Here is a 17,500-nt window from a genome sequence, read left to right on the forward strand (position 1 = left end):
GGGCTCAGGAATAACAAGACCCTCGTTGGTTAATACCAATTAGACTGCTTTACAACTGAATAAAAAAATAACTTCCTTTCCAAGGAACATCATCAACTGTTGGGGATACATAGAAGGCGTACTATCAGAGATTCTATCGACTTATGACACTTTGGGCCAACCATCTGACCCCTTCTTTCAACTATGCTAACCTTTTACATAACTTTAAAAAAAAACAAAAAATTCGACTGGAATATTTCACAATGTCATTTGACTTGACCGGAAATGTTCTTAAGGACAGACCTTTAATAAACTTCATGGGCCTTAAGTGTACGTGAGCATGTGACCGTTTGGATTTTTGGGAGAGAGAGAGAGAGAGAGAGAGAGAGAGAGAGAGAGAGAGAGAGAGAGAGAGAGGCAGCATCCAAGGTCGCATCATTACAACAGACACATATATAAAGGAAGCTGTCCAACTCTGGTCAGTTCACTCTTGTTCATCTCCTGCAAGATCCAACACTCCAAAGACATCATGTCTCGCTCTGTTAGTAACTGAAAATCTCAATTATTTGAAAGATTAATTGCGATAGATAATTACATAAACAATGAAGAAAATGTGATAGTTTTATTTACTAAAAAGTACGGCTATGAAATGGAAAAAAAAAGGGAAAATGGTGACCGGTGGTGCCAAGATTTTTTTTTTCGGCGATGAAAAGACAGAATCATGGTGACAGCTACGTTTCACCTGCTAACAATAGTTAATTATTCGTTCTTAATTCAAGCATGATAACTATCAGTGAATGAACGTTTGGTTCATAATAGTTTCTCAGAAAAAAAAATAGACTAATAGTTTCCATGAAAAAAAAAAAAAATTCTAAATCTCAAAAACTACGCCTACTCTAAATTTACCCATTTCCATGGGAAATTCTAACACAAATTCAAAGATATTTTCCCCTTCACTCACGTACTTATTTCTACAACAGGATCATTTCCTTAAAAGTACCTTAGACCACGAAATCTTTTTAACCAAGATATTATCATTGTATCTACGATCTAATAAAAGCAAATTTATGATTGTAGGCGACTGAATTTATCAGAATAAAATAAATATCTTATCTACTTTCAGGTTCTGGTCCTCCTCGCTATCGTGAGCTTAACTATGGCCCATCCAGATGGCTATGGCCACGGAGGTGGACATGGTGGTGGCCACGGCGGTGGGCATGGAGGTGGCCACGGTTATGGAGTAAGTATATCAGACCATATTTTCAAATATGTTTTAACGAAGTGTACATAAATGCATGAAATTTCTTGATACATCGTTCAAATGCCATCATGATTCCTACAACCAGTTAGTATAAAAAATAAAAATTCTAGCAGAATAAAAATAATGATTTTAATTAATATTTCAGATATGTCAAAAATGAGATTTACATTTTATTTACTTTCCGTTTCTTAAAAAAACAATTTATCAGTTAATTTAAGATCTTGTACAATATTTAATTTCATATTTTCATGAGACCATTAGTGAGCTTTATAAAATGCAATGTCCACTCCCCCCCCCCCCCCAATAGGGTCCCATCCCCTACCACTTTGACTACAGCGTCAAGGGCGACTACAAGGGACCCAATTTCGGACAGAGCGAGAAGTCCGACGGAAAGGGCAACGTGTATGGATCATACAGTGTTGCTCTTCCTGATGGTAGAAAACAACACGTGAGTTAACCTTTTCTTCATATTCAACAAAAATGGATTACGATAACGTAATCTAATAATGTAAATAAATTCGTAACTTTGCTTTGGATGAGACAGGCTTTGTGGTACTTCATTTGGAATTCGACATAATGTTTTGAAAAAAAAAAAAAAAAAAAAAAAAAAAAAAAAAAAAAAAAAAAAATCTAAACGGATTTTAAGGTGTTTTTCATTGGTTTCAAAATTCTGGATTACAACTCACCATTAACTATATATGAACATTCTTTAAAACAAGTCATGATTTTCAATTCTTCATTTGGGTTTCAACATGAAACTTTTTAATCGGAATTTCTTAAAAAAAAAGGGGGGAAAATAATTTGTTTATTATTCAAGATTACGAATGTTTTTATCATTTTGCAATTTGAAGAGTCTCGCCAATTACCATAAATGAAAATAGAAAAAAAAAAAAACTTTCTTTTAAAAATGTTTATCGTAACTAATGGTTCTTTTCACCAACAGGTGGATTACACAGCCGATCACTACAACGGATTCGTGGCTAAAGTCAGCTACTCCGGAAAGGCCCAACATCCGGCCTATTACGGACCAGCCGTCGTTTTCGACCATCATGGAGATGGATATCACTGACGAACTAACATGAAAAACGATTCAGATTCGATTAATCTAACCCAAATTTATATATACTATATTTAATGTATCAAAGATTTAAAAAGAATAATAAAACTATCTTTACATAACAACTGAAGTTTTAGTTACATCAAGAAAATTTTCGATATAACTATATATAAAAATCCAAAGGTTAAAAATGCAATTATTAACCCAAATGAATCAATAAGCATAACCTAATAAATATTCCAAAAAAGGAAGGTTCTTAATAAACTAAAAGGTAAATAGTGTAAAAATCTCTAACACAAAAATGTGTTAATACATATACAATTATATGTGTATTATATGTATATACAGTATATATACATACAGTATATTCAGATATACATAGGGGGAAACTATATGCACATACTGTGTATGTATACTATATATACATCAATTTCCCCAATACATGATAGCACTAGAAGAAAAACAGACATCAAAACATCAACTCTCACACTTGCCCTATGATAGTTAAATTCTGTCTGAAACCCTAATATAGAAGCGTTACGCAACAACAGACAAGATCTATTTAAAACTTTATCCGGAAAGAGGCACCTAGAACAACAACTACTACTGCTACTACTACTATTTCTACTAATACTAAAAATATCTCATAACTAATATTAGGGCTAAAGGAATGCAAAACTTGTTAACGCAGGATAGACTGGTTGAATCAACCTAATGCGACAACATGTACAGTTACTCATATAAGTTGGGGGATGTCCGGGTGGTTGAGAGAGATTTCCATTTCACTCCTTTCTGGACGACAAGTGTCTGGAAGCGCGAAACCGATCGAATACCCAACTACCTATTTCGCGCTCCCAGACACCCGTCGTCCAAAAAGGGGTGAAATGGATATCTCTCTCTCAAACATCCTGACATCCAACAACTTATATGAGTGACTGTACACTAATGTATGGAGCAATTTAAGTACTGTGATCCCTTATTCATGTACAGCCCACTTGAGAAAAAAAAAAAAAATTCAGTACAAGCTACCGATGAATAATCTTTCCAAGTACAGTCTAAAGATTCTATTGGTAGAGATGATTTAAACTGAGGTAAATTAATTAATATATGTTCCATTATCATATACAGTTGTTAATATTCCCATTGAGTTATTTGAATAACATGAAATACATCATTCTGCACAAGCCCTCTATTGGATATACAAATCTTAAACAATACAAAGGCTACTAACAGTAACACAATCTATACCATACTAGAGAGAGAGAGAGAGAGAGAGAGAGAGAGAGAGAGAGAGAGAGAGAGAGACTAGACCTTTCTAGACCTGCCACTTCCCATATATAGATATAACCACACTCCCCCAAGGCATACTGAAGATGGATAAACTAAGAGGAAAAAATAGGTAGTTTGACAAAGGGATTCGGACAAAAGCCCATCTAGGAGAAAGACAAATAGGACAAAGGCCCTACAAGCTAAACCACCACGGAATAATTCCCTCAGTTTAAGATGCGAAGAGAGACAAAAGGAACAACGATGAAATCTGCACAGAAAACGTTCGGGATAAAATGGAATATTCCATGCACAGAAAACCAGAATTCCAGTGAGCTGTCGTGACTTGAAATTACACAAGAGTCAAGGTTAAATTTAGAAACAACAACAACACACACACTATATATATATATATATATATATATATAAATATATATAAATATATATATATATAAATATATATATATATATATATATACACACACATATATACATGTATATATATATATATATATATATATAAATATATATATACACATATATATGTATATATATATATATATATATACAGTATATATATATATATATATATATATGGGTGAATTTGCGTTTACAGCATTTAACAATGATCCATTAGCATTCCATTTTTCCTTTATTGGAGTTCTAGAATAAGCCACCGATTAGTCAATGGGACATATATCGCTTTATAACTGAATAAGCAATGAAATTCCCTTTCTGGAAACTTTATCAACCGCTTAATATACTTACATAGATGGAGTATCATCAGCAATTCTATCGCCTTTTAACACATTGCGCCAAACACTTTTATCTTGAATAAAATACGAACAATCCTTTATAATACAAATTCACAGAATCTTACCAGCGCCCTTTTCAGTCTTTTTCCTCTTCTTTTCCTAAACATAATCTTTTCGTTAACCTATCGCCAGACATTCCCTTCACTTGATCAAACAAACTGTACCCCACTTTCAGCTGCTATTATTATTATTATTATTATTATTATTATTATTATTATTATTATTATTATTATTATTATTATTATTATAATATCATTATTATTATTACTAATTATCATCATCATCATCATCATTATCATTATTATTATTATTATTATTATTATTATTATTATTATTATTATTATTGGGTAAGCTACAACCCTAGTCGGAAAAGCAGGATGCTATGTGCCCAAGGGCTCCAACAGGGAAAATAGCCCACTGAGGAAAGGTAATAAGGAATAGATAAATAGACAGAATAGGGCCTAAGGGTACCCTCATGCAAGAGAATTCTAACCAAAGACAGTGGAAGGTCATGAGACAGGGGCTAGGGCACTACCAAAGACTAAAAAGCAATAGTTTACCATAGCTAAAGAGTCTCTTATACCCTTACCAAGAGGCAAGTAGCCACTAAAAAATTACAGTGCAGCAGTTAACCGCTTGAGTGAAGAGGAATACTTTTGGCTATACTACGTGTATGAAAAAAGTGTAGAATATGTAAAGCAGAGGTCGAACTATTGGACACACTATTCAGTGTATAAGTAGGGAAAGGAAAAATTATCCGTAACCAGATAGGAACCCAGTCAAAGGACCAATAACTCTAACAATAGTATCTCAACGGTGACCGGTGCCTTGGCCAGCCTTCTACCAACTATAGTAACCTTTTACATAATTTTCCAGCCGAAAAAGAAACTTCGACTGGAAATTTTCACAATGTCATTTGAATTAACCGGAAATTTTCTCATGACAAACCTGTATTGAATTTCATGGGACTAAAGTGTACGTGAGAATTCGACCGGTTGGATTTTTGAGGAGAGAGAGAGAGAGAGAGAGAGAGAGAGAGAGAGAGAGAGAAGAGAGAGAGAGAGAGAGAGAGAGAGAGAGAGAGAGAGAGAGAGAGAGAGAGAGAGAGAGAGAGAGAGAGAGAGAGAGAGAGAGAGAGAGCCAGCATCCAAGGTCGCATCATTGCAACAGACACATATATAAAGGAAGCTGTCCAACTCTGGTCAGTTCACTCTTGTTCGTCTCCTGCAAGATCCAACACTCCAAAGACACCATGTCTCGCTCTGTTAGTAACTGAAAATATCATGATACTTTGATGAAAGTTTTTGAAAGATGAAGTGCAATAGATAATTATGCAATGCAAGAAAAGAATTTGCTTTTTTTTTTTTTTTATCTTTATTTATGCTCATCAACTGAAAAATGTAGGGCAATGTAATGGAAAAATGGAAAAGAACAGTGACCGGTGGAGCCGATATTTTTTTTATATTTGCTTTTTCACGGCGACAAAGAGCCAGAATCAGCATGACAGCTGAATTTCACCACAGTGACAATAGTTATCTATTTGTTCTTAATTCAATCATAAGAACTATCAGTGAAAATCACAGTTCGGTCCATTAGTTATTAGCCAGGAAAAAGTGACTTCACGGAGAGAAAAAAAAAAAAAAAAAAAAAAAAAAAAAAAAAAAAAAAAAAAATTTACTAAATATTTCCATGGGAAATTCTAAAACAAATTCAAAGATTACTTTCCCTTTCACTTACATATTCAATTTGTTAACAGTAATTCCTTAAAAGTAACTCAAACCTCGAATCTTTCTAAAGATCTTATCATTGGATCTATGATCTACTAAAAGCAGTTTACTGATTTTAGCTGATTGAATTTATCTGACAAAATAAATCTCTTATCTACTTTCAGGTTCTGGTCCTCCTCGCTATCGTGAGCTTATCTATGGCCCATCCAGATGGCTATGGCCACGGAGGTGGACATGGTGGTGGCCACGGCGATGGACATGGAGGTGGCCATGGATATGGAGTAAGAACATCTGGCCATCTTTTCAATAATTTTCAAAAATTTTTTAATGAAATTTAAATTTTTTCTTGACGTTTCCTAGCCTCATGACTCCTCCCATTTATATTTACCTTTTATTTAATATTTCAGCAAGATAAAAATAACAAAATATAACATTAAACAATATTTTTACATTCATCGTTAAATTATGTTGTTATTCACTTTCTGTTTCTTAAAAATTCCTTCAAACTAATCTGCTGTCCTTCACATACATATAATTCTTAAAATTTTTAAAAAGGATCAAATCTTGAAATCTGACTTTAAAACATTTTACTCGACATATCATCATGAGATTTTCATCAATTAAAAATCTTTACAATATACAATATCAACCCCCCCCCCCCCGCAGGGTCCCATCCCCTACCACTTCGACTACAGCGTCAAGGGAGACTACAAGGGACCTAACTTCGGCCAGAACGAGAAGTCCGACGGAAAGGGCAACGTCTACGGATCATATAGCGTTGCTCTTCCTGATGGTCGCAAACAGCACGTGAGTTAACCTTTTCTTCACATCTAACAATAATAGATTAACAATAAATCATCTAATAATATTATTGAGTTCGTGAAGTAATTTTGAATTTGTCATGCTTTTGGAATTTTTATTTGGTTTTCAACGTAATATTTTCTAATATTTATTTTTCAAATATTTATTTTTCTTTTTATCGATTGATTTATATATCGGGATTACGATTATATCATTTTACAAATCGAAGTCTCGCCAAATTACCATAAATGAAAACCGAAAAGGAAATTTGTTTTTCAAAATATTAATTCAAAATTGATTGTATTTAATTTACTTTTCGTTAACAGGTGGATTACACAGCCGATCACCACAACGGATTCGTGGCTAAAGTCAGCTACTCCGGAAAGGCCCAACATCCGGCCTATTACGGACCAGCCGTCGTTTTCGACCATCATGGAGATGGATATCACTGAAGAACTACCAACAAACGATTCAGATTCTCTTAATCTGACCCCGATTTATATGTATTGTATTTATTGCATCAAAGCTTAAAGGGAATAATAAATCTATTTATACGTAAAAGGGTTGAATTTTTCGTTACTTCTAGATAACTTCCAATTTATCCTAACAAACAAAAAGGTAGGTAGATTCACAATATCTTCAATATAAAAACATTTAGGCATCTACGTATGTATACCCATACACTAGTCCATTTCCTCAATATAGGAGAGCATAAGAATGAAAAAAAAAATACATTAAGAAATCATTCACTCTCACAATTACCGTATGATAGTTGAATTCGTCTGAAACAAGGGGCAAGACCCTTCAATAATACATTGACTACGTAACATTCAAATCCACAAGAATTATTTTTTCGGGGGATTGAAAAGGCCATTCAACTATGCAAAATACTTTACAAGCAATGAGAAATATTGGGGATAAGGGAAAAATATTTTCTTTTACAGGGTAGACTAGGAAAGTTAGTCATGAATTTCCAATACTAGCTGCTATAATCTACCTAAAGAAACAACAGGTACACTAATGGCTGGAACAATTAACTGTGATTCTTTTCCAGCAAACTAGAGCAGAAACATTTCCAGTACAGCCTACTAATGCAAATCCTTTTACAAGTACACCCTACTGGTATAAAACCTTTGTAAGTACAGTCCACTGGGCCCAAAACCTTTACTAGTTCCACTTACTGGTGTGAAATTTTTTCCGGTGCAGACCACTGGTTCAAAGCCTTTTCCAATACAGACTGCTGGTGCAAAGCTTCTTCTAGCACACCCTACTGGTGCAAACCCTTATCCAATTAACATTAATGGTGCAAAAATATTCCAGTACACCCTATTGGTGCAAACCCTACTGCTGCAAAATCCATTTCAGTATCGAATTCTCTCACAAGTATTCAATAAAAAGGAAACAAATTTGTTACCGAAAATAAATATTACTTTTACAGTTAGGCAAAAAAATCAGTGTCTAAAAAAGGATAATTCAAAATTACTTGGATGAATTCATCACAGCTCCTGTGCCGTAAATATCCCGTCTTTTATGAATGGCCCCATAACATTTATAACTAGATGGGCACTCAGTAGAGCTTATTTCTCGACCTTGACCTTTGAACTTAACATGTATTAATTGGCGAGGATTTTCATTCACTCAAATATGAACCAAGTTTGAAGTCCCTATGACAACGATGTCCAAAGTTATGGCTGATTACGCGAATTGGACATTTTGCTTGACCGTGACCACGACTTTCCAAAATTTAATCCTGTCCATTTTTTTTTTACATAACATTTAATCCCTGCAAGTTTCATTACTCAAGATTAAAATTGTGGCCAAGAAGCTGTTCACAAATAAACACAAACACACAGCGGCGAAAACATAACCTCCTTCCAACTTCGTTGGCGGAGGTAATTAAAACCTAATGGGGTTAATCTTTTGTTCTAGTTGCCTTTCAGATTTTTTAACTTAAAAGCTAATGTAATCGATTTTCTATCAATTAATTTAGAAAGTACTTAGATAATATTGCAGACTATACTTCAATTCCATAGATTTTTAGATTTCAAACCTTAAATGGAATTAGAATAACCAGATGACCCTATGGCATCTGAAGTTTTGATAAATCAAATATTAATTGTAAGAAATGTTAATGATTTAATCTCATTTAGATTTTGATTACTTCGTAACTTTATCAAATAGATTTTGGATTACCTTGTAATAATAAAACATTTCATATAACTCCGACACATTAAAGATTTACCCCTAGACTACAGATTCTATTATTAGAGCAAACTTAAACTGAAGTAAATTAATTATTGCATTCCCCATTATCATATATAATTGTTATATTTTCTTTTTGATTAGATAGTTATAACTATCTAATCAAATTGAAGTATTTTTCCTTGAGGAATAAATTCATTACTGATGGTAACACCAGAGAATTGAACAATATTCCAGTCAGTTATTTGAGTAACTTACGTTACATTATTTTGTACAAGATTTTTTATTGGATACCAATGATGAACAATGTAAAGGCCACTATCAGTAACAAAGTATGTAACATATTAAGATATATATACTGTGTGTGTATATATAGGCCTATATAAATATATATATATATATATATATATATATAGAGAGAGAGAGAGAGAGAGAGAGAGAGAGAGAGAGAGAGAGAGAGAGAGAGAGAGAGAGAGAGAGAGAGAGAGAGAGAGAGAGCTTTCCAAAACTGTATCTTCCAATATATGGATATGACCACAATCCCTCAATGCATACTGAAGATGAATAAACGGCGAGAAAAATAAACACGAAAAACAAAAAGGGTAGTTTGACAAAGGGATTCGGACAAAAGACCATCTAGGAGAAAGACAACTAGGACAAAGGCCCTACAAGGTAAACCACCATGGAATAATCCCCTCAGTTTAAGATGCAAAGAAACACAGAAGGTCCGACAATGAAATCTGCACTGAAAGCGTTTGGGACAAATGGAATATTCTATGCATAGAAAACCGACATTCCAGTGAGCTCTCGTGACTTGGAATTGCACAAAGAGTCAATGTTAAATTTAGACACGCATATAACAAACGCACACAATATATGTGTGTGGGTTTGTGTTTATATACACATGTCTCATTAACATTCACCTTCTCCTTTATTGGGGTTCTGGAATCATAAGACACGGTTAGTCAATACAACATAGATAACTTTATAACTTAATAATGAATGAGCTTTATTTACAAGACACTTTATTAATTACTGAAAATACTTTAATAGAAGGTACATCACCAGCAATCAATAATTTCTATTATAGGCTCATTGCCAATCCTGTCCTGCCATTTAACTCTCAATAAAAACATTTGCTGCAAGTTTGAACTTTTGATGTTCCACTGATTCAACTACCTCTATCGCCTTTTGAGTCATTGCACCAACCATTTTTATTTTCAATAAAATATGAACACCTTGTTTTTATTTCACTCGTATTTACCAGCATCTTCTGAGGGCCTTCTTCCTCTTCTTTTCCAAAACGTACACCTTTCGTCAAACTATCGTCACTTATTCCTTTTAATTGATCAAACCACCTGACCCCAACTTTCAACTACTACTACTACTACTACTACTACTACTACTACTACTACTACTACTATTATTATTATTATTAGTATTAGTATTAATATTATCATTATCATTATTATCATCATCATCATCATCATCATCATCATTGTCACAACATTATCATTATCATCACCATTATCATTATCATAATTATCAATTGTTATTATTATTATTATTATTATTATTATTATTATTATTATTATTATTATTATTATTATTAGTAGTAGTAGTAGTAGTAGTAGTAGTAGTAGCTAAACTACAATTCAAGTCGGAAAAACAGTATACTATAAGCCCTACGGTTCCAACAGGGAAAATAGCCCAGTGGGGGAAAGGAATAAGGAAACGGTGTGTGCCCCATGTACCCTCAAGCAAGAGAACTATAATCCAAGACAGTGGAAGACCATGGTCCCTTGGCCAACTTACTACCTACTAATCTAAGCTTTTACATAACTTTCCAGCCGAAAAAGAAACCTCGACTGGAAAGTTTTACAAAGTCATTTAAATTAAGCGGAAATTTTCTCATGACAAATCGGTACCGAATTTCATGGGCCTAAAGTGTACGTGAGAATGCGACCGTCTGGATTTTTGGGAGAGAGAGAGAGAGAGAGAGAGAGAGAGAGAGAGAGAGAGAGAGAGAGAGAGAGAGAGAGAGAGAGAGAGAGAGAGAGAGAGCCAGCATCCAAGGTCGCATCATTGCAACAGACACATATATAAAGGATGCTGTCCAACTCTGGTCAGTTCACTCTTGTTCGTCTCCTGCAAGATCCAACACTCCAAAGACATCATGTCTCGCTCTGTTAGTCACTGAAAATCTTACGATACTTTGATGAAAGTTTTTGAAACATGAAGTGTAATAGATAATTATCCAATGCATGAAGAAATGTGACTTTCTTTTTCTTTTTTACGTTCATCAACTAAAAAATGTACGGCAATGTAATGGAAAAATGGAAAGAACAGTGACCGGTGGAGCCGATATTTTTTTTATATTTGCTTTTTCACGGCGACAAAGAGGCAGAATCAGCATAGCAGCTACATTTTATCAGTGACAATAGTTAACTATTGGTTCTTAATTCACTCATAAAAACTATCAGTGAAAATCAACTTTCGGTTTATTTATTATATACCAGAAAAAGTGACTTCACATTCTTAAAAAAAAAAAGAAAAAAAAAAATTACTTCGCCGATTTTATTTATTATTTCCAACGAAAATTGTAAATCAAATTTGAAGATCGTTTTCCTTTCCACTTACATATTTAATTGGATAACAGGAATAGAGTAATTCCTTAAAAATAACTTAAACCTCCAAATATTTTTAAAAGACCTTATCACTGGATCTATGGTCAAATAAAAGTTAATTACATATTGTAACTGATTGAATTTATCTGAAAAAATAAATCTCTTATCTACTTTCAGGTTCTGGTCCTCCTCGCTATCGTGAGCTTATCTATGGCCCATCCAGATGGCTATGGCCACGGAGGTGGACATGGTGGTGGCCACGGCGATGGACATGGAGGTGGCCATGGATATGGAGTAAGAACATCTGGCCATCTTTTCAATAATTTTCGAAAAAGTTTCAAGGAAATTTTAATTTTTGCTTGACGTTTCCTAGCCTCATGACTCCTCCTATATTTACTTTTTATTTAATATTTTAGAAAGATAAAAATAACAAAGTATAATAATTAAAATTTTCATATTTACCGTCAAACGATGTTTTTATTCACTTTCTGTTTCTTAAAAATTCCTTCAAAATAATCACCTATCTTTCCTTCACATACATGTAACATTAAATCTTTAAAGAGGATCAAATTTGGAAATTTAACTTTAGAGGATTTTACTCTACATATCTTCATGAGATTTTCATGTCAATCAATTAAAAATCTTTACAATATGCAATGTCAACTCCCCCCCGACCCCCCCCCCCCACAGGGCCCCATCCCCTACCACTTCGACTACAGTGTCAAGGGAGACTACAAGGGACCTAACTTCGGCCAGAACGAGAAGTCCGACGGAAAGGGCAACGTCTATGGATCATATAGTGTTGCTCTTCCTGATGGTCGTAAACAACACGTGAGTCAACATTTTTCACATTTAACAAAAATAGATTAACAATAAAGTAATCTAATAATACTAATAAGATCATTACATTCTTTTGAACAAGTCAGGATTTTGGAATCTTCATTTGGGTTTCAACATAATGCTTTCTAATAACTGTTATTTAATAAGAACTACAAAAAGAAATTTTTGACAATGTTCACTTTTTGTTAATTCGAGATTACGAGTATTTTTATTACTTTGCTATTTGAAGTCTTGCTAGAAAAAAAATGTAAAGAAATAAAGTTAATCGTAACTGTCTCTTTTCACTAACAGGTGGATTACACAGCCGATCACTACAACGGATTCGTGGCTAAAGTCAGCTACTCCGGAAAGGCCCAACATCCGGCCTATTACGGACCAGCCGTCGTTTTCGACCATCACGGAGATGGATATCACTGAAGAACTAACATGAAAAACGATTCCGATTCGATTAATCTGACACAAATTTATAAGTACTGTATTTAATGTATCAAAACTTATAAAGTGAAAAATAAAACTATTTATAAACAAAATAAACTGAAGTTTTTAGTTACACCAAGAAAATTTCCAATATATCTACATTCAAATGTAAAGGTTACAATGCAATTAATAACCCAAATGGTTCAATAAGCTTCAACTAATATATTTGTCAAAAAACCAAGGTGCTTAAGCTAAACGGTATATAAATTTAGCTTGACAACATCTTCAACACAAAAATGTCATAAAATATAAAACCATTGGTGTATGCGTGTGTGTGTATATATATATATATATATATGTATATATATATATATATATATATATATATATATATATATATATATATATATATATATATATATATAAACCTACACATACATATTTATACATACATATAATTATATGCGCATATACGTATGCATACCTATATACCAATAGATCACCAAATATAGGATAACAGTAGAAAAACCGGCATCAAAACATCAATCACTAACGTTTGTTCTATGATAGTTGAATTCCGTCTGAAACCCCAAATGAAGAACCTTTTAACTACACCAGACAAGATCTATCAGTAATGCATTGAATATAAACTATTTACGAGACAAATAATTTTTTTTTTTTCCTGGGAGGGGTACTGGAATAGCCGCTTTACTCAGTAACAGACTTAATCAGCATCGATAAATATTAAGAATATAGGATGAAAAATTTGTTACGCAGGGCAGACTGCAAACACTTGTCACGAAGTTCCAATATTGGGACCTAAAATCAACCTAAGGTAGCAACAAGCAATACAAGGGTTGGAGTAAATTCAATAATGTGATTACTTTTCCCAGTAAAGCACACTAGTGAAAAAGCCTATTCCACCATACACTACTGGTGCATACCTTTTTTTAATACAACTTACTGGTGCAAAAATGTTTTCAGCACAACACACTGTTGGAAACATTTCTTTCCAGTACAGCCAATTGGTACAAAACCTTTTCCAGTACTGCTTCCTTATTCAAAAATATTTCCAAAACAAAAGCGTTGGTGCAAAACCCTTTCCAGCATCGAATATTTTAGATGTCAATAAAAATTAAACTGAATTTTTCCAGAAAAGAAATATCAATTTCAATGCTATGAGAAAATATAGTTAAAAAAAAAAGTCTGAACTATTCTGAGATATATTCTTCACTCTATCAAGAAACGTCCAATCGGTGTTGGGCATCCAGGAACATTTACAATTACAACTTATTGAAGGTAATCTGATCTAATGACTTTTGATATTCCCTAACATAAAAGCTAATCTAATCGACTTGTAATTTATTGATTTAAATAGTACTTAAGAGATTATTGCGGATAATACTCCACTTAAATAGACTTATAGATTTAAAACCTTGAATAGAATTTGAAGTAAAAAAAATAAGCTTATGGCACAGGAAGTCTTGATTACTCAAATTTTTATTCTACAAAATTTTAATTTGATTCAACCTGATTTAGGTTTTGATTACTTTATAACTTTATCCCATTTTGGTTTCAAATTACCTAACCTTCATGGATTTTGAATTAACTTGTAATAATACTACACTTGAAATGACATAACACCAACATATTACAGATTAACTTTTGGATTACAGATTCTATTGATAAGGTCGGCTTAAAATTAGGTTAATTAATTATCGGCTCCATTATCATTCACTTTTCACTTAAGTGGAATGGTATAATTACCTTTACAAAAGGAGGGATTTTTCCTTATGAATAAAATAATTACTGATGGTAATATCTAAGAATTGAACAATATTCCCCGAGAGTTATTTGAATAACATACAAAACATCATTCTGCACAACCTTTCATAGGAAAAAAAGGATAAGCAATAAAAAGATCCCTAAATCTGTACCATATTGTGTGTGTGTGAGAGAGAGAGAGAGAGAGAGAGAGAGAGAGAGAGAGAGAGAGAGAGAGAGAGAGAGAGAGAGAGAGCTTTCCAGCACTGCCTCTTCCCATATATGGATATCACTACACTCCCCCAAGGCATACTGAGGATGTCTAAACTGAGGAAAAAAAATAAACAAACAAAATTAAAGGTAGTTTGACAAAGGGATTCGGACAAAAGCCCATCTAGGAGAAAGACAACTAGGACAAAGGCCCTACAAACTAAACCACCATTGAATAATCCCTTCAGTTTAAGATGCAAAGAAACACAAAAGGTCCGACAATGAAATCTGCACCGAAAGCATTTGAGACAGATGGAATATTCCATGCACAATAAACCAGCATTCCAGTGAGTTCTCGTGACTTGGAATTGCACAGTCAATGTTGAATTTAGAAACACGTATATCAAACACACACACACAATATATATATATATATATATATATATATATATATATATATATATATATATATATATGGGTTTGTGTTTATATACACACGTCCCAATAATATTAACTTTCTCCTTTATTGGGGCTCAGGAATAACAAAACACCGGTTAGTCATTGACAGAGATCACTTTATAACTGAATAATGAATTAACTTCCTTTACAATAAACTTTATTAATTACTGAATATACTTTAATAGAAGGCACATCACCGGCAATCAATAATTTCTATTATAGGTTCATTTCCAATCCTGTCCTGCAATTTAACTCTCAATAAAAACATTTGCTGCAAGTTTGAACTTTTGATGTTCCACTGATTCAACTACCTCTATCACCTTTGAGTCATTGCACCAACCATTTTTATTTTCAATAAAATATGAACTCTACTTTTTTATTTCACTCGTATTTACCAGCATCTTCTGAGGGCCTTCTTCCTCTTCTTTTCCAAAACTGTACACTTTTTGTCAAACTATCGTCACTTATTCACTTTAATTGATCAAACCACCTGGCCCCCATTTACTACTACTACTACTACTACTACTACTACTACTACTACTACTACTACTACTACTATCATCATCATCATCATCATTACCATTATTATTATTATTATCACTATTATTATTATTACTATTATCATTATTATCATTATTACTAGCTAAACTACAATTCTAGTCGGAAAAACAGTATACTATAAGCCCTACGGTTCCAACAGGGAAAATAGCCCAGTGAGGGAAAGGAATAAGGAAACGGTGTGTGCCCCATGTACCCTCAAGCAAGAGAACCATAATCCAAGATAGTGGAAGACCATGGTCCCTTGGCCAACCTACTACCTACTATTCTAACCTTTTACATAACTTTTCAGCCGAAAATGAAACCTCGACTGGAAAGTTTTACAATGTCATTTGAATTAACCGGAAATTTTCTCATGACAAACCTGTATTGAATTTCATGGGCCTTAAGTGTACGTGAGAATTCGACCGGTTGGATTTTTGGGGAGAGAGAGAGAGAGAGAGAGAGAGAGAGAGAGAGAGAGAGAGAGAGAGAGAGAGAGAGAGCCAGCATCCAAGGTCGCATCATTGCATCAGACACATATATAAAGGAAGCTGTTCAATTCTGGTCAGTTCACTCATGTTCATCTCCTGCAAGATCCAACACTCCAAAGACATCATGACTCGCTCTGTTAGTCACTGAAAATATCATGATACTTTGATGAAAGTTTTTGAAAGATGAAGTGTGATATATAACTAAGTAACGCACGAAGAAATGTGATTTTTATCTATTTACGTTCACTAATAAATGTATGGCAATGTAAAGGGAAAAAAAAGTGGTGCCCGGTGGAGGAATTTTTTTTCATATTTACTTTTTCAGGGCGACAAAGAGCCAGAATCAGCATGACAGCTGAATTTCACCAGTGACAATAGTTAACTATTGGTTCTTAATTCAATCATAAGAACTATCAGTGAAAATCACAGTTCGGTTCATTAATTATTTGCCAGAAAAAAGTGACTTCACGAAAAAAAAAACACCTAATTTTACTAAATATTTCCATGGGAAATTCTAAAACAAATTCAAAGATTATTTTCCCTTTCACTTACATATTCAATTTGTTAACAGTAATTCCTTAAAAGTAACTCGAACCTCGAATCTTTCTAAAGAAGATCTTATCACTAGATCTACGATCTACTAAAGGTTAATTACTTATTGTAACCGATTGAATTTATCTGAAAAAATAAATCTCTTATCTACTTCTTTCAGGTTCTGGTCCTCCTCGCTATCGTGAGCTTATCTATGGCCCATCCAGATGGCTATGGCCACGGAGGTGGACATGGTGGTGGCCACGGCGATGGACATGGAGGTGGCCATGGATATGGAGTAAGAACATCTGGCCATCTTTTCAATAATTTTCAAAAGTGTTTTTAATGAAATTTGAATTTTTGCTTGACGTTTCCTAGGCTCATGACTCCTTCCATTTATATTAACCTTTTAACAATATAAAAATAGCAAAATATAGCATTAATCAATATTTTAACATTTATCGTCAAATGATGTTTTTATTCACTTTCTGTTTCTTAAAAATTCCTTCAAAA

The 17,500-nt window shown here is 33.5% G+C and overlaps 4 protein-coding genes across 4 annotated transcripts in view; all 4 read left to right on the plus strand.

Moving 5' to 3' along the window:
* The first annotated feature begins 483 nt into the window (after window positions 1-483).
* LOC137653343 (adult-specific cuticular protein ACP-20-like) lies at window positions 484-7,358 on the plus strand. Its single transcript, XM_068386713.1, has 4 exons — window positions 484-520; window positions 6,270-6,386; window positions 6,772-6,912; window positions 7,233-7,358. The coding sequence occupies exons 1-4, from the start codon at window positions 509-511 to the stop codon at window positions 7,356-7,358; spliced, it is 396 nt and encodes a 131-aa protein (XP_068242814.1). The 5' UTR covers window positions 484-508.
* On the plus strand, window positions 1,097-2,309 carry LOC137653342 (adult-specific cuticular protein ACP-20-like; the record flags this gene model as incomplete). The annotated part of the gene is made up of 3 exons (XM_068386712.1): window positions 1,097-1,219; window positions 1,548-1,688; window positions 2,184-2,309. Coding segments are annotated over 3 exons (390 nt in total), but the record flags the coding sequence as incomplete, so codon positions are not given.
* A 3,901-nt stretch (window positions 7,359-11,259) lies between the features above and the next one.
* On the plus strand, window positions 11,260-13,026 carry LOC137653344 (adult-specific cuticular protein ACP-20-like). The gene is made up of 4 exons (XM_068386714.1): window positions 11,260-11,296; window positions 11,913-12,029; window positions 12,426-12,566; window positions 12,867-13,026. The coding sequence occupies exons 1-4, from the start codon at window positions 11,285-11,287 to the stop codon at window positions 12,990-12,992; spliced, it is 396 nt and encodes a 131-aa protein (XP_068242815.1). The 5' UTR covers window positions 11,260-11,284; the 3' UTR covers window positions 12,993-13,026.
* Window positions 13,027-17,162: 4,136 nt separating this feature from the next.
* LOC137653003 (adult-specific cuticular protein ACP-20-like) overlaps window positions 17,163-17,500 on the plus strand; it is a gene marked incomplete at its 5' end in the record, with an annotated part of 1,077 nt that continues 739 nt past the window's right edge. The window contains one exon of the mRNA XM_068386396.1: window positions 17,163-17,285. Within this exon, the coding sequence (XP_068242497.1) occupies window positions 17,163-17,285 (123 nt within the window). The remainder of the gene's footprint in view (window positions 17,286-17,500) is intronic.

The sequence above is a fragment of the Palaemon carinicauda genome, chromosome 14 (assembly GCF_036898095.1).
Source record: "Palaemon carinicauda isolate YSFRI2023 chromosome 14, ASM3689809v2, whole genome shotgun sequence".
Taxonomy (NCBI): domain Eukaryota; kingdom Metazoa; phylum Arthropoda; class Malacostraca; order Decapoda; family Palaemonidae; genus Palaemon; species Palaemon carinicauda.